Here is a 20212-nt window from a genome sequence, read left to right as displayed (position 1 = left end):
TTTTTAAAAATTGTTTTAATTCCCTTTGCCTGATAGTTGTATTACATCATCTAGCTCCTTACATCCTTACATCCTTGAGTAATAACCATGTTCATTCCAATTAAAATAATATATTGTATCCATGTATAATATACTGTATACATGTTTACATTCATTCATGAATCCCAGCTGACCATGCAAAGAGGCTTTATGATGGACATACTGGAACACACTACAGTAAGATCATGGTAATATCTTGGTTATGGACTTTTGAGTATTGAAACCTACACAGATGCACTGCAATTGGAGCCAATACTGAAGGCACCTTATGGAAGCCCATTTTCACTACTTAAAATAAAAACAAATCCAGCAGCTAATTATTATTTTTTAATCATTATTAAGTGATTTGCTGTGTCTTTATTTTGAGATTCAATCTGATTATTTCGAAATCCTAAATAATTATTTTGAGATGCTATCTCATTATGTTGAGATACTAAGTCATTATTTTTGAGATATCAAGTCAATATTATTTTAAGATATTTTATTATTCTGAGTGGCTTGAAAGAGATAACATTAACCTGAGCCATAAGAAGGAAAATTCATCCTACGTCAGTTTGAGGTCTTCCTCAAGTTCGGTTTATTCGTCACATACATAGTCATACACAGTATAACACGCAGTGAAATGGTATTCCTATATGTAATAGAAGAAACTGTGTTTGGAATCTATTGATAGGCTTACATTTAAGTGATTCGATGAATAGTTTATTCATCTAAGAAAGCTTTCATAATCAATTTCCAGTCTATTTAGCTGACCGTCAGAAGAAAATTTACCATATGAAAAGAAGTCCCTCCCTATTGTATTCATGTAACCATGGCAACCCCTTCCTTTTCCGGAGGAGCCACTGTACTTTTATCACCAACTGGAGAAAACGGGTATGAATTTAACTCACCAGTTTGCCTTAAATAAGTTAATTTGACTTTAATAGATTTTCCTTTAATAGGTTACCGCTGTGTAACTACGTTTTTGTCGTGTTCAGCTCGTTACCGCAATATTTACGCCTATTTATCGTCATTTAAATAATGTGCTGCAAATAAGTCCACACAAGTACATAGCTTGCCGTGTATATTTGATCAGCAGCAGTAGGGGACCTAAACAATGTTTTTACAATGGCAGTATTTTTAGAAGAAAAGTACGACCGCAGTCTGCAAAGAACTCAACGGTTTTGATTTTTGTTGTTGATGTTGTTTGTTTGTGTGTTTGTTGTTTTGCTTTGCTTGGTCTCAGATACAGAATATGGAGTGCGGGTCAGCGCGTGCAACGGTAGCGAAGTACAGTAGCGAGACCCAGGAATTACTTCAAAGTGCGCGCGCGCGTGCGCTAGAACATTCCAAAGATTCCATACATGGCAAAGGTGCCACAAAGGTTCTAATCTGTTCGCTTATCCACAGCGATGATGCGAGAATCGCGGCTCACCAATTTTCAGCAGCGGCAGATTAACCATCAGCTGAACAGTAAGAGTGCATGTCCGTTGTCTTACAAACGGTTTAACAAAGAAATGCACGAGTGTTTCACCTTATTCTGGTGATAAAACAGATATGTATAGCTGCCAAATCTGTAGTGTTTTGGTTTATAAAACCACTGGGCCATGCCCATATCCTATTATGTCTAGAAACGAGATTGTTCGCTTAGCCGCCAATTTACTTATATACCAGAAGGTGGCGCCCTACCACTGCTGTGTAACCCGACTTCGTCTGCCCCGCCTGTACAACCCCGGCCAAGGATAAGCGAAAATGGCACTTACTCAACCAGACCGCACAAACGCAGCGCCGAGCAGTGCTCCGCCGACAACAGCTACACCCGGGAGAAATTTCGGCCCAGCGCAACACGTGGGCATTTGTCTTTTCTTACAATTGTTCCGTTCAAAGCTACTTCATTTATTTAAATGAGGTCTCTAGGAAAAAAAAACTTTTCAAATTTCCTTTCTTAGCACATAACAAATTCTATAGTGCTTCTTCAGGCATGCAAAGAACATTTTTGTCCTTTACTGATGTCCTGGCAATCCTAACTAGTTTGATGCACTCCACCATTTAGACTAACCATACAGTCATTTTGCCAGGCTATTGTTTTAGAAGAAAATGTGGCATGTGTTAGTATCTGACATGTAATACATTTTTCCTCCCTTCTGGCCAAAGGAGACTTGGAGAAAGAGAAACGCAGGCTTCAGAACATCCTCGCCACAGGGCAGGATGAAGCCCCACCATCCCGCTCACAGGCACCGCCCATTAAGGGAGGAGAGGAGAGTGAGAGAGACAGGTTCCAAGAGGGTGAGGCCAGTTCATGTTCCCAGCAATGAACACATGCAGTCTTTACTTTGTAAAAAAAAAAAAAAAAAAAAACAAGAAAGAAAAGAAAAGAATCAAAGCCAGGGTGGTTTATAATTAGTGTCTGACATAATCAGGGGTTAAGTGTTTAAGTGTGCAAGCTGAGTATGCAGTTGCCTTACTGGATTCAAACACCAAGGAGAAAATATGCAATATTATTTTGTTGTTGCCAGTTTGTGAGGAATTGTACTTTATGTGCATGATGTTTATGACCACACTACTGCCTGGCCCTCACAGTTCTGGATGAGATTGAGGAGAGGAGGCAGTTTTTGGAGGAGATGAGTGCTCTTGGAAGGAGAAACCACTATCATCACATCATTAACACCGAGATATCTCAGGTAGAGAGACGGAGCCTTAAGTTGGCTACTTTCATTCTGAAATATTCAGACTGAACACAGATGCCACACAAACAACACTTGAAAGTGTTTTTCTGTTGTTGGGATTTTTTTTTTTTGCAGACTTTTGTCCTCAACACTTGTAGAACATAATTCTAGATAAACATACAATAAATATTACTGTTTACGCATATGACTGCAACTTTCAGCTGAATACATCAATATGCATTAATGTTGTTAATAACAAACATTGCTGTGTTTTCGACGGGGAGCTTTTAAAGCATCGGGATTCATACACTGCCTAAGCTCTGCTAGTGTGTCTTCCACAGAAAATCCGTGAGCTTGAGCTGATCGACAGAGCACACAGCAAGGAGCTGAGGACTCTCATGATGAAAGAGAAAGACAAGGAGAAAGAGACCACAGATGAAGGACAGCAGTGAAGGAAGAGTCCACTGTCTACAGACCTGACTACATCTCACACACCAAAAGCACATCATTGCATGCAGTTTGGCAGTGGGTTGGGACTTTAAGTGAACACTTATTTCAGGTGGTGTTTATTCTTTATTTCATCAGGAAGTGCCTGACACAAAGCTTAACAGCACCTTAGTATTAGCAGTACCAGGCACTAGACCAGAAGAGCAAACTATTTTTGAGCCAACTTCGGTACTTAAAACCCACACGGCCACCTGTGAATTAGTTTCACTACATGTTTTATTCATCATTTAAACCAATCTGCATCTGGATGTTTTTATGCAACAAAAGACCTCAGTTTGAGATTTTAGTGGCAAAAAAGAGCCAGACCGTGGCAAAATATGGATATTATATTAAAACAAAGACAAAACCCTGTTTGCTGATGAGATACAAACAAAAATGTCAAGTTATCTAAAGACAAAGATATACATACATCATAATGTTCAGCTTTCTTCCATAAATACAATTAAACAATGGCACTCTTCAGCACAATCATCTTTTGTCTTGCTTGAGATGAAGGCTCAGAAGATAACATCAAACTGACATCCCAAGAATAACAAGGCAACGAATTTTAAAAATTTTAATTACACAAAGTATTGCAAATTAGTTTCCTACAGGGCTTCCCCCAATTGGTAAGCAACTTCTGTTATTACTTCATGTTAAAATACTATTTAAAAAGCTTTTTGTTGCTAGAAATATCTTGAAACCGTGGTTTGTTACTTTAAAAAGGTTTTGTTCATTTAGAGAGCTTAGTCCTAAAAACATCAGATGAATTAAACATATATGTGGGTCTCAAGTCCAGAACAGTGCAAGTTGAAGTTCAGCATATTTCTACCTGTTGGTTTTAGCCAAGTAATAATTCCAAGTGGCTTGGACGATGACCTGAAGAGGACTTTTACTTTGCTAACTTCAGCTTTCCACCTCTGAATGAGACCCACATTCTAGGACCTGGTTTTGCAGAACCAAATACGTTTCACTGGAAATGCTTTACACAAACAGTAATAATCAGGATAACTACATTTATATAACTACTAGCTAAGCTAATGGGTAATCCAGTTTCTTAACCAATTATTTGCATTACTAACGTGACCCAATATTACAGGAAAATTATTGCATGAGTCTGATGACATCTTTCACAGATATTTGGCCAAAAATACAACTCAAAATACCCAGTTTTCAGCCACTAGAATAAGCTAGTTTAGTTGCACCACTCCAACAATACAGTTTCTATGAATGGCCTGTTATTGGGAAAATTGCAGTCAGGAACGACAGAGCAGGCATGGGAGAGTTACAGTGCTGCGAAAGTGCTTTCATCAGCACCATTGGAAGCCTATTCTCCGACAAGCACCAGACTGCACAGGAATACAACCATACCAACAAGCACATAAAGCAAATCTCCAATGTCAAGGTTTTGCACTAGGGAGATGCTTCAAAGCACAATCACACATTGTTATACAGACACCGTGAAAACCAAAGAACCCAGTTTACAGTTTAAGTAGAACCTAAAACCTTGCATGAATGACCAAGTGAAAATTATTACGTCTTCGGAACTTGACACTCATTTAATGGTAAATGTCATTCTGTTTAGACTGGTCTTGCTTCTTAAACAAAAGAAGAAAAAGTTATGACCCATTTTATTTACTAGTCAATCACTACAGCCACCTGTTTCATTAACCAATTTCATACTACATCTGCACATAATGGTAAGGATAAAAGAAAAATGATAAGTGTGTTTTAATAAATACCGGGAAGGGCAGATGAGGGTGGCAAAAAGCCCACAGTTGTTAAATGTTCTCACAACCATTTCATTACATTATTGTCATTCACTGAAACATGAAGAGGGATAAAGAAAATCGCTCCTGTGCTTTTTCATTTATTTATTTTTCTCCTCCGTCTGCTCCCATCTGCTCCACCTCTCTGCAACCTCAGCTCTTCTCCTTCTGTGGACTCCCACCCTTTGGCACCTCCCCTTTCGTGCTCAGCCTCTTCAGCACCTTGATGGGTTTAAACTTGGCAGCCTTCTTCTTCTGCTCCCCCTCACCATGGAACTCTGGAAGAGGAGAAAGGGGTCGACTGAAAAGGAAGCAGGAGCACCTAAGAGGCAGTGGTAGCTCAGTGGTTAAGGCATCATCTAAATGCCATCAATGTAAATAAAGGAGTGGGAACAAAAAAGAAACAAACAGACAGGGCCTACCTTTTTTCAGCATAGCAGCCACTAGTTTGTCCTCTTCCTCTTCCCTAAAGAAACAACACAGAACCTGAGTTGTCCTGCAGGATGAATGGTGGGGCTTTCATATTTAGGTTCACCTCAGTGTCGGGTAGATAGCAAGACGTACTGGACAGCAAGTGTGGAATTGTGCAAGTGTGAGGCAGTAGATTACCTCTGCCTGTCTTGATCCATGCTGTTGATGATCTGGTTCCTCTGCTCGATGGTGGTGACCAGCTCGGCCATCAGCTGCTTTTCCCTGTCTCGATCCTCATCATTCCACTCCCTCTCTGCCAAAGAGATTGAGAGATAAACACAGCTAATAAGTAATAATAATAGATGAGGGGAGGACATGAATAAAGGAATAAAGGACATTTTCATAAGCAAAGAACCCATAGCATCTCATTAATACACATGTATTGACCTTTTACTGGCATGACTGTGTGAGTCAGACACTGGGGTCCATGTGTATGCTTGTGAATGTGACATTTTTGGCAGGTGTCCACCAACACCCACCTGGCTTGTTCAGGAGACACCTGAGCTCATACTCCACATCTGCTTGCCTCTCTTCCAGATCCTGCTGCTTCACCCTGACATGCCATCAACAGCCAATGGTCAGTGAGAATTTCCCTACTCTAAATAATCCAAATAATCCTTAGGATGTTCCCAGGCTATACAACACAATAGATTTTCCTATTGTTTTTAATCACACAATCAGTGAAATTAAATATAAAATGTACATAGTAAGGCAGGGGCACAGCAACACTCAATCTGTCCTGCCAAAGACTCACACAGATGTATTCTTTAAAAAAAAAATACTGACCACCACAAACTCAATGGGTCATTTTAATGAAATTGCAAAACTGAGCCACACAGTGGTTACTTTCAAACATATGAGACGTTCTCCCGCCTACTGTTTTCTCCTGGCTGCCTGTCGCCAAAAACTGCGGCAACATAAAACCAAAAGACAACCACTATAAACAGGTTCATCCACATTATTTCAGAGGTAGCATGCCTTTTATACAACCATGTATAAAAAAAGAAAAGTTTATCTTGAACAAAGGTAAATTAACCTAGAACGGACATCCAAACATTTCGACATAGAAGAGATTTTTTAAGGACTTCCTGTTATGTAATAATATAGCCTATTATAACAAATATGTGGAGAAGTCTATGACATGTATCAAATATTTGTAGCCCTCTGTTGTAGATGTTTGTAAAATCAGCCCTTGTTAAGAATCGTTTGTGCATAAAAATCTGTTGTAGGACCATTAACATATCCTATCACACTGTCTCATGAGCCTCTTGTCCGTGTATGTCTTGGATGACTTACGTGTAGACTAGCTCAGCTTCTCGGCGCACCAGTAGGTGTTTCTCGTGAATCAGTGTGAACCAGTCCACCAGCAGCCTCTCCTCCTCTTCCTCTACAATACACAGAGGTCTGAACATTTAAAATGCAACCTCTTTGATAAGGCAACAGTTCAGCCGGCCCGTTAATGAGCTTGCTGTTGTACAAAACAGGAACAGCAAGGGGCACTACAAAGTTCACTCCCAAACAAATGGGATTTTGCAGTTTCTTTGTGTCAGCCAGGTTGACTCTTGTGAAAGCAGAACTTAGACCATTGCAATACAAGTATAAAAACTTAGTGTTTCATTTCTTAAGAATTCCGGCCCAGTTCTGAATCTTCCAGCCATCTTTCTTTGTGACTGAATAATGCGTCACTCTACACTTGCATTTCATTCATTCAGCCCTGACCCCAGATCAGTAGAACGTTCCTCACCATTAGAGCACTCCCTGAGCCTGTGCTCCAGATCCACTCCTGTGTGTTCCAGTTCATCCAACTGCTTCTCTAGCACCCCCATCTCTATGTGGATGTCCTCGATGGGGATGTACTGATCTGTGTGCACCTGTGCAGCAGACAGGAGGAGACTGCGGGCATCAGTAACGATGTTACTGATGTACCTTTGAGGGTGTGGTGCAGAATGGGATTGCAGGGATGTGTCATAAATGGGATTGTGGGGGTGTGGCATAGATGGGATTGCAAGGGTGTGGCATAGGTGGGATTGCAGGGGTGTGGTGCAGAATGGGATTGCGGGGGTGTGGCATAAATGGAATTGCGGGGGTGTGTCATAAATGGGATTGTGAGGGTGTGCCATAAATGGGATTGTGCACTGCTCTTCCTTGGGCAACTATCCCACTATATGACTTGCAACGATGTTGTAGAACACCCACGAACTTGTGTTCTGCCAGACTATTGGCGAACATTGCTCCAATTTTGGGAGCTATGAGCAACGGCGTTAATTTCATTTGTTTAACAGTTCTATTATTTTGTAATTGCCACTAAACAAGAATCAAACCACAACTTTGTCAATATATAAAGACAGCATTCTACTACTGCCACCAGAGCTACCAGCATGACAAACTCTACTTGTAATCACTTCTAATGTCAGCTTCAAAGCTACTCTTGGCACTAAGGTCTCCGGTTCGAGTCCCTGGCTAGGTGGAGTTTCCATGTTCTTCCAGTGTCCGCGTGGGTTTCCTCCAGGGTCTCCAGTTTCCTCCCACAGTCCAAACACATGGAGGATAAGTCATTTGGCTATCCTAATAAATTGTCCTGGTGGGTGAGTGTATATGAATGCCCATAATAAAGGGGAAGGGGGGTTGCGTGCGTGTCCGTCCCAGGGGGGCTGAGGTTTCTGATTGAGAGTATACTGAACATGACTGGCTACTGCTTCTCGACGGTGTTTTGACTGGATGCAAAAGCTGTGTGTGTTAATTGTTAATTGTGTTCCTTGAAAGGCAATATATATCTTCTTTCTTCCATTCATACACTCTTGCTCCTATGCCTACTAGAATTCAGCATTTTCATTTCAAGTTGATTTTTGATTTCAACCACAGAAAAGGAAGAGATGTTTAATCTTGTTTAACCTTGCGTTTAATGAGGGGGAAGCCATGTCCGGGAGCAGGGGGGCGAGCAGGTCGAGGGCCTTTAGAGTTTCTGGTCTGGGGGGAGGTGACTGTCGGGGAGGCCTTCCGATTGAATGGATTCTCTTTACAGATGCGCTGAAGAGAAGGGAAGTCAAGAAACAGAAAGAAAGCAAAGAAAAGCAGAATGAGGAAGGGATGGGTAAAATATGGGGTGCAGAAGCAGGAGGAAGAGAATAGAAGAGTGAGTGAGTGGGGGTGGTTTTGGAGAGGATAAAGAGAGAGAGAGAGAGAGAGAGAGAGAGAGAGAGAGAGATCTTTGTGGTCAGTAATAGCATACTTCAGAAAACCTTATACTTACTACTCACTCTTCCCATATTAATCAAGGTCACCTTGAAACTGTTCACTAGAATGACATCACTGTGGTAATATCCATAACTAATTTCATTTTCTGCCAGTTCTCAGCTACTGTTTTAGCTGTTTAATCATTATATGGATTTTATGACAAACCACCAAGGACATACTCAAACATTTTGGCCAAAAACAACAACAAACAATGCTACTATACATTTTCTTATATTTGAAAAGTTTTGATCACCTTATTGGGTGTATTTGAGGAGGTAGACCCAATGAGTGGACTAGGACCAGCTGGGGGCCGGGGAGGAGGTGGTCTCATAGCCCTATGCCCTGCACTCCTATTGGTCTCTGGAGTGGCAGGGGCTGAACAGGTATTGGTGTGTGGCGGCTGGGGGGTGGAATTAGGCGAGAGGTGAGACTGAAGCTCAGCTGAAGGCAGTGAAGGTGAGGAGCCAGGGCTGCTGATTGATGGTTCAGACACACTCTTGGTGACTGTATGTCCCTGTTCGTTAGTGGAAGGCTGTCGGGGGAGGACTGCGGCAGGCCGGCTGGGGGCATGGTCTGATGAAGAGGAGGAGAGGCTCTCCGTGCTCAGAGCTGGAGATGGACAGGCCGAGGAAGACTGAGAAGGAGGAAGAGCTGAAGGTACAGTAGACAAAAAAAAAAAAAAAAAAACAGGTTGGAAGATGACAGATGAAGGGAACACAGACAGTAAAAATGGAGTGAACGAGGGACATGGAGAACATCACTGAACTCAAGAAAATGCATAAAAACTGAAATTCTGTACTTTGTGACTGATGGATGCCCTGTTCTCATAACTTGCCTTTGTGGACACTAACACTGACTAACCTGTATGAGCAGATTTAGGGGCTTTGGGTGCTAGCCGTTTTTTACTCTTGGCACTTCCCGGACTTCCAGAGGGGGCGGGGCTCCCTTTTCTGGGAGGGGTGTCTGCTCCAGTCATATCAGCAGCCTGTGTAATCCCATACCACGGGTGGACAGCAACTACAGAAGGCAGAGCCAAAACCTCTGCCACAGACTCGTCGTCATCATCGAAGGGATTAGGAGGTGAGGCTGGGCGGGACTCCTCCTCCTTCACCAAGGAGGAGGGGGCAGCGTGTGGAGGTGTGGCTATAGCCACTGGAGGAGGAGGAGGAGCAACCTTTTTCTTGGGCTCCTGTTTGACAAGAGCCAGCCAGGGCGGGTCTTTGGGTTTGGGAGAGTCACTGGGTTGGTTGGTGCCGAGTAGGCGGGCGAGATGGCAAAGACAGAGGGGAGAACACAACGACACATGAAAAGACCATAACACACACACACACACACACACACACAGAATGCACATCTGGAAAGGTGAGCAAATCGAAGGAAAAGGTCAATCAAGACTTGTGCTCTCACCCAGGTGCAGGGGAGTGTGATCTATTACGTGGTACTGGGGCAGAACGTCTGCGATCACCGTCTCCTAGTTAAACAGAAAGAGGGAAGGGGTCTAGATCAGCAGATCGTTGCTACAAAAGCAACATTTAAAAAAGGAATCTTGAGGTTGTCAAAAGTACTAAGAGACAGCCAATGTTTTTAGAGACAGTGTAGGAATTTATTTTACAATATCTTGCCCGTTGAACCATATGAGTCTACTTTTAACAACTCAATTCAAAATGGAAAATTTATCAACAGTGAAATGGGGATTTTTCTTAGAAATCTTGGGATCTCTGGGCAATTTCTTAGGATTTAATGGAATGAGAAGATTTATTAAAATGCTAGGGTTACGTTTAGAGAAGTGATACCTACAAAGTTTCAAGAATTCTGTTTACTGCCATGTGCAGAATTGACACGGTAATGCAAAAATAACTGCAATCATGCCAATCCAGTAAAGTATGGGCCAGCATCATAATAACATTACAGTGACCTACCATATATAAAACTCACCATTGACTGCTGGACTCTGTGTGGGTCTGGGTGGGCGTGTCCTGGGTACTGGACGAACCGGAGGCGAGGGGTCATACACCCTTCGAGGGGCGGGCACTGGTCGATTCTCTACTCTTATGCTCGCCTCCGGGTCTAGAGGAAGAGCATTATTGGCTACGACTGGGGCTGGCTTTGGCTGCTCCTCCTTTAGTTCTGGCTCGGCCTCTTCCTCTTCGTCGGACTCGTCGAAAGGATTCGGAGGACTGGAAGGCCGGAATCTCGTCTCTCCTTTCAAGGCATCCTCGACTCGCTCGGCTTTTCCCACCCCTCCTTTTTCATCCTGTTCTCTCTCATCCTCCAGAGGGTTCGTTTTGTTCCCTGATGGGATGTTGAGTTTGTTAGTGTCAGAATAACCTGGCAGTGCATTTTCCAATCTCCCCCCACTGGGAGGAGTTTTGGGTACAGAGTGCGACGCCACTGGGCTAAGCTGCTTGCTCGAATCTGGACGACCATTCTGACTGCTTGAAGAAGTCCTTGCAAAGTGGTGTGTGCAGACCAAAGATCCAGCATCTCCCACAAGTTTGTAAGAGCCAGGCAATAAAGTGCTGCTACATTCTTTGCACCTGTAATTAAATGCAAGGATAGCATTACAGCTTAGCAAACAATAGAATGGCATGATTTGTGATTAAGGAAGTCATGTGCTCTGACTCATTACAACAAACAGTGCTACCCACATAAAGAACTATCACTGCCAATTGTAAAAACACAGGAAATGCACAACAAGGTACTTTTTTTCCACCGACTTGCCATAGCTCGATATGTGTGGTGCTAAAGGGTAAAAGGGAAAAAAAGCAGCACAAATGTTGTGGTATCTAATGTAACACATTTCACATGTCAATTTTTTTATTTATTTATTTTTTAATTTTGCAACCTAAAGCCAAAGTTTTAGGTCTACAACTCTGCACATGTCCCGTGCTGGACTGCCTGTGCTGAGCGCCTGGTGGCCATACCTGAAGCAGTTGCGGTGGTAGAGCTTGCCGTCGACGAGGAAGCGCTGCACCAAGTGAACATGCTTCCCACAGGCTGCACAGATACTGCTTAAAGTGCTGCGTTTCGATTGGCTGTCTTCACGTGACTGTGTGGATGGAGTCAGAAATCAGGACAGGGCACAAGCAAGGAGGTGGAGTAGAGAGTGCCAAAGGGTATGAAGACCATATATAGGTTGTCAGGATCAAGAATGGACTGTCTGACTTATCCTTTATTTACCACAGCAACAGAAAAGTCTGGATATTAGTTGATAAAAGCTAAATAAATAAATAAATAATTGCCACCACTGTAGTCACTACGAAAAACAGTTAGTGCTTAGTGCAACTCTTGAGCTAACACAAAGCTAACATGAAAGATGAGGAGGTAAACCAACGTCTTCAACAGTCACACTCATCTTGCTTGGGAAGTGGGTAGGATGGAGGCAATTAGCTCAAAAACAAAGGGGAAGGGAAGGATGCGGAAATTCTGAGAGAGGATATGGGCTATACAGTTGCCAAATCACATAGAAGTTCAAAGTCAGGTGTTTGGGTAGTGGCTCCCAAGCCGGTCTTCCAGGACTCTAAGCCAGTAAATAATTATAGGCTGTTCCAGTCCAAATTAAACAGCTTATGTGTGCTAGGAGATGGAATGAAGCAAAACAGACTAGAGTGCAAAACCACTTTAAAAACCGTCTGCACAGAAGGACCAGTTTAATTAATGACCAGGGTTTATATGCTTGGAAAAAAACAACCTTTGAAAAACTAATGAGTCTCAAATATTTCCTTAGTAGAACACTGCAAACAGATGAGCACATGTGCTCACAGACCCAAGGAAGGTTAACTCAAATATTTACAACTCATCTTCAGGTCTTCTGTTGTCCCTCAGATAAGTACTGAGAAATTGAAATAAGCACCTTCACATACTTCTATGAGTATGAGAAGTGGTTGACCTGGCTTACATTTTCACAAAACACTCCTGTAAGTAAACACTTACAAAACATTTATTAGTTGCACAAGACTATATTTATATAGATGAAATCTATATCTATACTTGTGAAAGTGTTTTCCCATATAATTGACATTGTAAATACTCTCATGTAATCTGTGCATCATGACAGAGGCATATCATTAATCTTCACCCCGAGGGTGTTGTACTGCTGAAGGGGGGGGGGGGAACAAAAAAACTCTTTTGGAATCTCCTTCAGCTCCCTCCTGAGCCCTGAGGGGCTCAATATTTCATTAGAGCATGAGGCTTCTGAACAGGCTTTCAGGACACATTAGTCCTCATTCACGATACATGGATTTGGGCCAGATTTGGACTGCCTGTTCCCTCTCCAACTTTCCTGGGACGTGCTCCAGTAAGGTCCTCATACAGCATAATACCATCCAATATCTGACACACCATCAACTGAAATTGATGGTGTTTAATTGAAACAAGCACACAAAGGACTGTTAAGGCTACAGTAATACAGAGAGCTCTCAAACTCTGAAAATTCAATATTACATGTAGACTGCATTGAAAAAAACTACCTCGGCACTGTTCGGTCTGTCCTCTAAAGGAGTGGGTGGCCTCTTTACTGCTGGTTCAGTCTGGCCTGTACCACCTGGTCTCTTCATACAAGGAGGATTAGCTGAAGAAGAACAGTTGTGACACAGTTAATTATGAGTGGTGTGTGTAAAATTTACATATGATTTTGACATTATGCTTTTACCTTTTTCCACTGCTAGATAAGGTATTAGTCCACAGAACAATTAGCTTTTCCTCTTAAAGCTATTTGTATGATAAGTTTAACACACTTCAACATAGGCAGTCCATTTGACTATTCACAGCGAACAACTCTGCAGACAATGGCACCCTCTGAAACCTAATTTAATATTTACATCCGAGTCAGGCTACAACAGAGGCACCTGAACTAATACTGGATTTGATAATGGCATAAATCAGGCATGCACAGCCTAAATCGGTCAGTATAAACCTTTACAGATACAAATTTGATCCTAAGATAGCCCAGGCTACCACCTCAGCAATGTCTACTAGAGGCCCTGCACTGGTGGGATTCACTCACCATGGGATTTGTTGGTGAAGTAGTTGTAGTACTGTGACACATAGGTGATGATGCTGAGGCGGTCAGGCACTTTCATAGACACCATGTCCTCTGCATCCAACAGGGCCGGAATACCCAGTTCCCTCTCCGCCAACTCAAAAGCCTTGAAATGGGAGACATAGTGAGAGAAAGATAAAGATAGAGAGAGAGTGAGAGAGAGTGAGAGAGAGTGAGAGAAGGAATTGAGAAGAGGGGAGAAAGCGTCCTACTATTGTTTTGAACCTTCACAAAAAACTTAGATGGCCAGTAATAAAGTGGATCCATGCTATGTTCACAAGCCAACAGAATGATTGGTTACAAAATGGCTGTGCTGAATGGCATATTATACCACGTGACTATACCACAGGGTCTCTTTCGTTTCTGGCGCATTTTAAAAACAATTCAAAGTGACCTAGCAGCACAATAGCTAAAGAGCTGGTGCCGAAAAGGGATTCAGTCGGTGTAGTGTGAAACCGATGGCTATGTACAGTCAAATATTTCTCAAATCAAAGTTATCTGTAAACTTTGTTGGGCACCGATGAGCACTTCAGAGGAAATACAACAAATCTATTCATCCACCTTATCTGAAATAACATGCCAAGGTGTCGTACAACCCTAGTCTTTTGTGTCTCACGAAGTCCAAAAATAAACAATTATCATTGATGTACGAATTCATGCATTAAACGAATATGATAAAAGCAGCAAATGACAAAAAGAGGCAACAGAGGCCGTCATATTTTATCTAGCTAAGGATACAGTGCTGATTAAAGTTGTATGCAGTGTGGGATTTAAGACACTGATGCACTCTAGATGCATGGTGTCATGAAGTTGCAAATATGTTTCTAATACTGAATGAGGGCAGAGGACTGCACAAATAAAGCACAGTGAATTTTTACTTTGTTATTGTACATTTTACTACTACAAAACTTGAAAAATCTGTTATTTAATGGTTATTATTTGTTGACTGCTGACTACAGCTTTGTTTAATATTTAAAATAAAGTTTATCTCAGGTTTTAATTGTTTTGAAAACAGTGTCTTTAATACAGTAGTGTGTTTTAAATGGTGCACACAGATAAGACCATAGACTGTTTTGAATCTGGATATTCTAAACACTACATTTCAAAATTGGGAAGAAAGATCACATTGATCAGATTGTGGATTGTGATTGGGTTGCTAAAAAGATCGGGATATGTTTTTTGGGAAGGTCACCCTCCCCTACCACTACGGTAAGGCTAGATCCCAACCGGAGTTTCCCCCTAGAATTTAAGATCCAGACTTACAGACATTTCAGTTTTTAAAAACTGCTGAACACTGAGGAGCTACAGCCAAGCTTGGAGCAGAGGCATCAACAACAACCCTAGGGTTTAACAGTGATGTCACCATAGAGAAACCCCTCATTTTCATATCATTTCTGGTCAATGCAGCAAAATGAGTAGCCTTGGCAAATACTCACCAGGCGGTTGTTCTCATACACATTCTCTTTAGACAGGGAGTCAAAGTCTCTGCAGCGCATCAAAAGAGAGAAGGCAAAGGAGATCACTTTGAGATACATGAACAGTGGAATTCTTTACCCAAGCACACCGCACACAAGAGATTTTACCTGCTTTTTGTCACAGCTGTTATTAGCTAAAGACTTCAAAAGAATAAAACACTTGGGTAAGAGGATACATCAGTAGGCTGCATGTGGTTGGAATATATAATAGCATGGTTAATACTGGCAAACTGTTCAGCACAAACAGGAACATTTCGCTTCATAGTTCAAGTTTATGGAATTTAGATTTTTTTTTCCCTAAGGACATTCACCACCACTACAAAAATAAAGACATTTTGTCTAATTTGTCTGACCTGATTTGTCTGAAAGAATCTCTAATTTGTTTACATTCATCCATCTCACACCTACACATCCAGCAGCAAAAACACATTTGTTCATTTCACATAAGATGTAAAATATGAAACCACCATTTAGCTGCGGTAGCTCCTGACACTTACAAAGCCCATTTGATCCTGTCTGAAACTCTTCAGTCTAACCCTGTGTCTGTTTCGATGGGTTTTGTTGCTGTGCTTGTCTTTTGTTTGCCAACCTCTAACGACAAAAATAAAATAAAATAAAATAAAATAAAATTATATATATATATATTTGAACACATAATATAAACTTGCCACATGCAAACCCATTTTTACAAAGTGTTGCAAAACATAAACAAAGAAAAATTAATCACATTTTCATAAAGGTCATTTCATAAGGTCTCCCACTGAAAGATCGGCGGCCCTGTCTGGTGCCACTGTGAGCCAAGCTAAACAATGGCCCCTCTGTGGGGCTGGAGGAAGGAGCGAAGCTGCAGGCGTGCTAAGCGATGCGGAACGCAGTAACGTCTCCCACGGCACCAGCCCCGAAGCCACCCGCTGCTGCCAGGACGTCACGTCAGGCTCCCATCTCCTCGGTCATAAAAAGGAGCGGCAGCTGCCATCATCTGGAGCGACGCTGGCTAAAGCTGTAGGGGTTGAGCTCTCAAGCACCGGACGACAAATGGAGCTCTAGTTTACTCTGTCAAGCTCTAGAAGGCTCTCCCAGGTGGCTGAGAATTTCGGACATGATGATTCCAGATTTTTTGATACTGACTAAGGACTGCAGAGGTCCTGTTAAACATGTGCAGTTCCACAGCTGCTGGATGTAACTGTGGAGAGTTTCAGCCGAGAGAAAAACGGCACGTGAAACTGTTCAGATATGATTCATGCAAACTCGTGAGACGTTGCCCTCAGTTTGGGTAGACGAACGGTGACTGTCTCTGGAAATACAATTTCCATTAGAGACAAAGGATCAAGCTATACTGACAGATAACTTGGCTCTAAATAAGAGAAAGAGAAAAATGAAGAAGGAGTGAGGCAGCCAGCAAAGAGAAAGGGACCTTCATTAATAACAGGGCAATGCTGGATAGGAAAGAAGGGAGAAAACAATAAGAAAGAGGAATTCAAAATATGAAGATTAAGTAAACTAACCAAATCCAAATGAGCTAAATCTGAGAAGAGACTTGGGGCAAGTCTGAGTCTGCACTGCTGATGTAAACAAAATATTTAGCATGTAATGATATGCCCTCAGTTTAAAGTAGATATGGCTGCTGCAAGTGGAGATCGCAGTTGTGAGGGACCTGCAGAGGAAAGAGGATCTGATACCACCTGCAACTGTCCTGTAAAACAGCTACTACAGCTTTCAGATCACCTGCCTTTATAACATTCCAGGCTGAAGCACAAACTAGTCCAGCAAATCACTGCCTTGGTGACAGTGTGAAAGTGGTTCAATTAGAGGGTGTGTTAATTAAAATGCTCATTACGTTAAGTGTGTACTCATGGGTGCACACACAGTCAGCGCTTCTCTGTGCTTGACTGAGACTGACAGATCGTCAGGTTAATCTGGAGCCTACGGTCGAGTTTGGCACAACATATTTAGCGACTGTGGCAAAGTTAAAAGCTTGAAGTTAGGGTTGGGCCGATAGACCATGCCATCTTCAGTGACATCACGTCAACAGCAGGGAACACCCTTCCTACTTTAATTCCAGTGTCTCTGCAATAACATAGAAAAACTGCATTTATTACTCCCCTGGAGATGAACCTAAGCTATAGAACTGATGAATGCGTAGTTTAAGAAGTGTTGCGTTATTTTGATGAAAAGCATTTAAAACCATTACTTACAAAAATGCTTTATATTATAGTTTATTCTGTAGAATGTATATTTGAAGTACCGAAATAAATTCTTGGCAGTTTCCACAAGCATACAATTAAATAAAAAATATTGTCTAATCAACAGATAAAACATTTTAGTGACTGACCTATTTTAAAATAAAGGACATCATACAATGTCATGATTTAGGGTTCAGTTAATAGTAATTAATGTATTAATGTAATGAATTGAATAGTCTTTGAAAAAGTGTTTAAAAAGTATACCAAAATTTATGGGACCTTTCTAAGACAAACCCCACCTACCTATCATCTATTGCATTGTTTTAGTGTAGACAAGATTGGTTAGGTAGACATGGCCCAACCCTACTCGCAGATTTGAAGACTGTACTATACCATAGTTTGCTGACTCAAATATGAGTCACATGCACACACGCGCACACACCTTTTGGCTCTAACACACTGCAACACATTGTACTAGAGCTACTAGGCCCAACATGCCTATCCCAGCCACAAACAGACCCTCACACACAAACACACACATTATTTACAGGTGTGGTGCACTACAGATGCATGGCAACCACAACCATCCCTGCAAGCTGAGCTCAGAGTGTACCATCAAAACCAATAAAAGAAATGAGTCAGCCTGACTGAGAAAAACCTACAGCGATACTTGCTCAACACAATGATCTTATTACAAACACCACGCATTAATCCATGCTCTGCTTTATGACTTAAGAGGAGACAGCCTGTCTTAAGACAGCATTACTATTACAGCTAAAACCCACATGATAAGTGTGAAAACCTAGCTAAACTTCCTGAATGGTAAAAAAAGCAACAGTACTCTTGACACAGCAATGTCCGCTTCGTCCCACAACACAATACCTGCATACTGCGCTGAAAGAGTAAGTCACAAGCAAACAAAAAAAAAAAAAAAGGAAAGCAAAAATAAAACTAAAGAGTAAAAACTTGTCTTTCATTTGTTTTTCTTAATAGAATTTTCAATTTTTAGTTTTAGGTCAAATTTAAAGTTACAAATATATTTATATTGTGACTTCTTTTATAGATTTTATTTTGTATTCTTCAATATAATTAAAAACAATTTATATATATATATATATATATATATTAATATATATATATAGGGGAGGGTCATACATGGTAATATAGTAATAACAGAACAGAACAGCTGAGAGTATAACGTGGATTAGACATGTTATTTTGGCTTGACTTTCAACAAATACATGCACACAGACCCAGGCACACTTCCTATCAGAAATTATTTACGTTAGCGGCAAACAACTGCCTTATGCTGAGGTGAAAACCAATACCAAGTAGTTGTGTGTCAATGTTGGAGCTCTGTGAGGAAAGCCCATAAGAGAGCTGACACTTCTGAGTTTGGCGGAACTTAATTTAACAGTATTTATTTATTTATTAATTCATTCATTCATTCATAAATTATATTAAGAAATTGAAATTATATAACTAATACTATCTGATTAACATCATTCAACCCAATCTTTCAGTTCTGCAACTCCAGTCAAGTATGTGTGGGTGTAATTTAGCTATCTAATCTATACCAATGAACAACACCTATTTTAACATAACAGTAGCCTACACGAAGGTCAAGAGAAACGTTCACATACAATCTCCAAGCACAAACGTTCAAGCCATGTGAGCTCAGTGGCCCGACACTTTCACCTAAAGTACACAGAATAGTCATCTTGCAAACACACGCAGGAAGCACAGAAAGTACTTACATCAGGTCTGGCCTGTGTCGGTGTATTATCGCACAGAAGGCTAAGCCATCTCTGAAGGACGCTGACATGTTATTAATGTCCACAGCGCTGTAGTTCTCACACTGGAGCCTACACCACTCCTGAAGTGCTTTCAAAGAACCCATGGTCAAAATTGCTCAGCGCAATAGATGTGCAATGAGACAAATGTCTGTCTGGTAGTATTTTTTTGTTTGTTTTAATTTGTATCTGTCGTTAGGACTATCGGCATCTATCTTAACAGCCCTTTGCTGAAATGTTCCGTCAACACCCGATATTACACCAAGCTTACAGCTAGCTAAACGTAATAACAGTTACGCTGTAGTTATGAGCGATATAACCGCAACCTTAAAACAGTAAAAACTGTAAATTACTTTTTTACCTTAATACCTTTTTTGGCTTAGTCTGAGAACTACAAATACGAACTTACAAAAAAAGCTATCTAGCCAGCTCAGTTTCAATTCAAACTCAAAGTCAGACAGCTGGCTAGCACTGCAAGCTAGGTTAGCCGACGAGCTAACACTAAACTATCTCCCTGCGAGAACCAAGTTAAGAGTGCGAAACGGTACGGTCGGCAGCTGAATGCAGTTGAAAACCTCCGAGGCACGGCTGTCATGATTTTTATCCGCCGAGGTAACAACGTTAGCGGAGCCCATTCTGCGAACCGAGACAAAACCTCTCCGGTTCAATTTGCGAATCTCCCGATTTCTAGATCTCTGACAGCGGGGTGTAACGTTAGTCCCGGGCTCAGTAACGCTTAGGCAGTTTGGGTCAGCGAGATCCCGGCGTGTCTTTTAGACTCGAAACAGCTGTCTACGGCTGCACATCGCTGTGCCACCTCCCGTTTGGATTCGGGTTTTATAGATTAAAAACACACGAGTCCACCCCACACTCTGTACCGTATAACGTCGCTAACGCTAGCTGCCCTTCTCGACTACGACTTCAGGCAAAACTCGTCGTCGTTCTGAGTCAGAGTTGGATGCCATCTAGTGGTGGGTAGTGAAATGACACGAAGACGGTGCTCTTAGTCCATGTGTCATCATCTCAACCGGAAAACAGCCACCATATGGCCAAGCAGAATATAAGAAACAATATCC

At 41.6% G+C, this 20212-nt stretch overlaps 2 protein-coding genes across 5 annotated transcripts; one reads left to right on the top strand and one right to left on the bottom strand.

Annotated features, from left to right (window-relative positions):
* Positions 1 to 798: 798 nt before the first annotated feature.
* Positions 799 to 3257, top strand: c3h22orf23 (chromosome 3 C22orf23 homolog). Of its 2 annotated transcripts, none has more exons than XM_081710545.1 (7): positions 799 to 912; positions 1265 to 1340; positions 1429 to 1491; positions 1696 to 1866; positions 2173 to 2304; positions 2599 to 2699; positions 3026 to 3257. In XM_081710545.1, exons 1-7 carry the CDS (start codon positions 814 to 816, stop codon positions 3134 to 3136), a joined length of 753 nt encoding a protein of 250 aa, XP_081566671.1. In that variant the 5' UTR covers positions 799 to 813; the 3' UTR covers positions 3137 to 3257. The 2 variants fall into 2 exon arrangements, with proteins under 2 accessions (XP_081566671.1, XP_026876601.3); XM_027020800.3 differs by having other exon boundaries at positions 1693 to 1866.
* A 476-nt stretch (positions 3258 to 3733) lies between these two features.
* On the bottom strand, positions 3734 to 20080 carry micall1a (MICAL-like 1a). 3 transcript variants are annotated; one of them, XM_081710544.1, is made up of 17 exons: positions 19101 to 19241; positions 15658 to 15751; positions 15122 to 15170; positions 13650 to 13791; positions 13114 to 13214; positions 11569 to 11693; positions 10580 to 11181; positions 10052 to 10115; positions 9506 to 9882; positions 8898 to 9295; positions 8303 to 8437; positions 7155 to 7281; positions 6707 to 6797; positions 5890 to 5963; positions 5549 to 5663; positions 5362 to 5405; positions 3734 to 5217 (listed from the first exon to the last, which is right to left on the bottom strand). In XM_081710544.1, the coding sequence occupies exons 4-17, from the start codon at positions 13732 to 13734 to the stop codon at positions 5093 to 5095; spliced, it is 2463 nt and encodes an 820-aa protein (XP_081566670.1). In that variant the 5' UTR covers positions 13735 to 13791; positions 15122 to 15170; positions 15658 to 15751; positions 19101 to 19241; the 3' UTR covers positions 3734 to 5092. The 3 variants fall into 3 exon arrangements, with proteins under 3 accessions (XP_081566670.1, XP_081566669.1, XP_026876600.3); XM_081710543.1 differs by lacking the exon at positions 15658 to 15751 and having other exon boundaries at positions 3734 to 5240; positions 19101 to 20080; XM_027020799.3 differs by lacking the exon at positions 15658 to 15751 and having other exon boundaries at positions 19101 to 20079.
* Between the last annotated feature and the right edge of the window lie 132 nt (positions 20081 to 20212).

The sequence above is a fragment of the Electrophorus electricus genome, chromosome 3 (genome assembly GCF_041902795.1).
Source record: "Electrophorus electricus isolate QZ-2024a chromosome 3, ASM4190279v1, whole genome shotgun sequence".
Taxonomy (NCBI): Eukaryota; Metazoa; Chordata; class Actinopteri; order Gymnotiformes; family Gymnotidae; genus Electrophorus; species Electrophorus electricus.
This window is presented reverse-complemented; position numbering and strand designations above follow the sequence as displayed.

Bases quoted from the DNA above. Each gene is read 5' to 3' on its own strand.
- micall1a (XM_027020799.3), bottom strand. From the start codon at position 19,243: ATGGGTTCTTTGAAAGCACTTCAGGAGTGGTGTAGGCTCCAGTGTGAG. The intron at 5,964-6,706 runs GTAAGTCATCCA...ATGGCATGTCAG, and splicing joins GAAGCTGAGCTAGTCTACAC to GGTGAAGCAGCAGGATCTGG. The intron at 5,406-5,548 runs GTAATCTACTGC...TTGTTTCTTTAG, and splicing joins ATGGATCAAGACAGGCAGAG to GGAAGAGGAAGAGGACAAAC.
- c3h22orf23 (XM_027020800.3), top strand. From the start codon at position 814: ATGAAAAGAAGTCCCTCCCTATTGTATTCATGTAACCATGGCAACCCC. The intron at 1,341-1,428 runs GTGCGCGCGCGC...GCTTATCCACAG, and splicing joins GACCCAGGAATTACTTCAAA to CGATGATGCGAGAATCGCGG. The intron at 1,867-2,172 runs GTGGGCATTTGT...TTCTGGCCAAAG, and splicing joins ATTTCGGCCCAGCGCAACAC to GAGACTTGGAGAAAGAGAAA.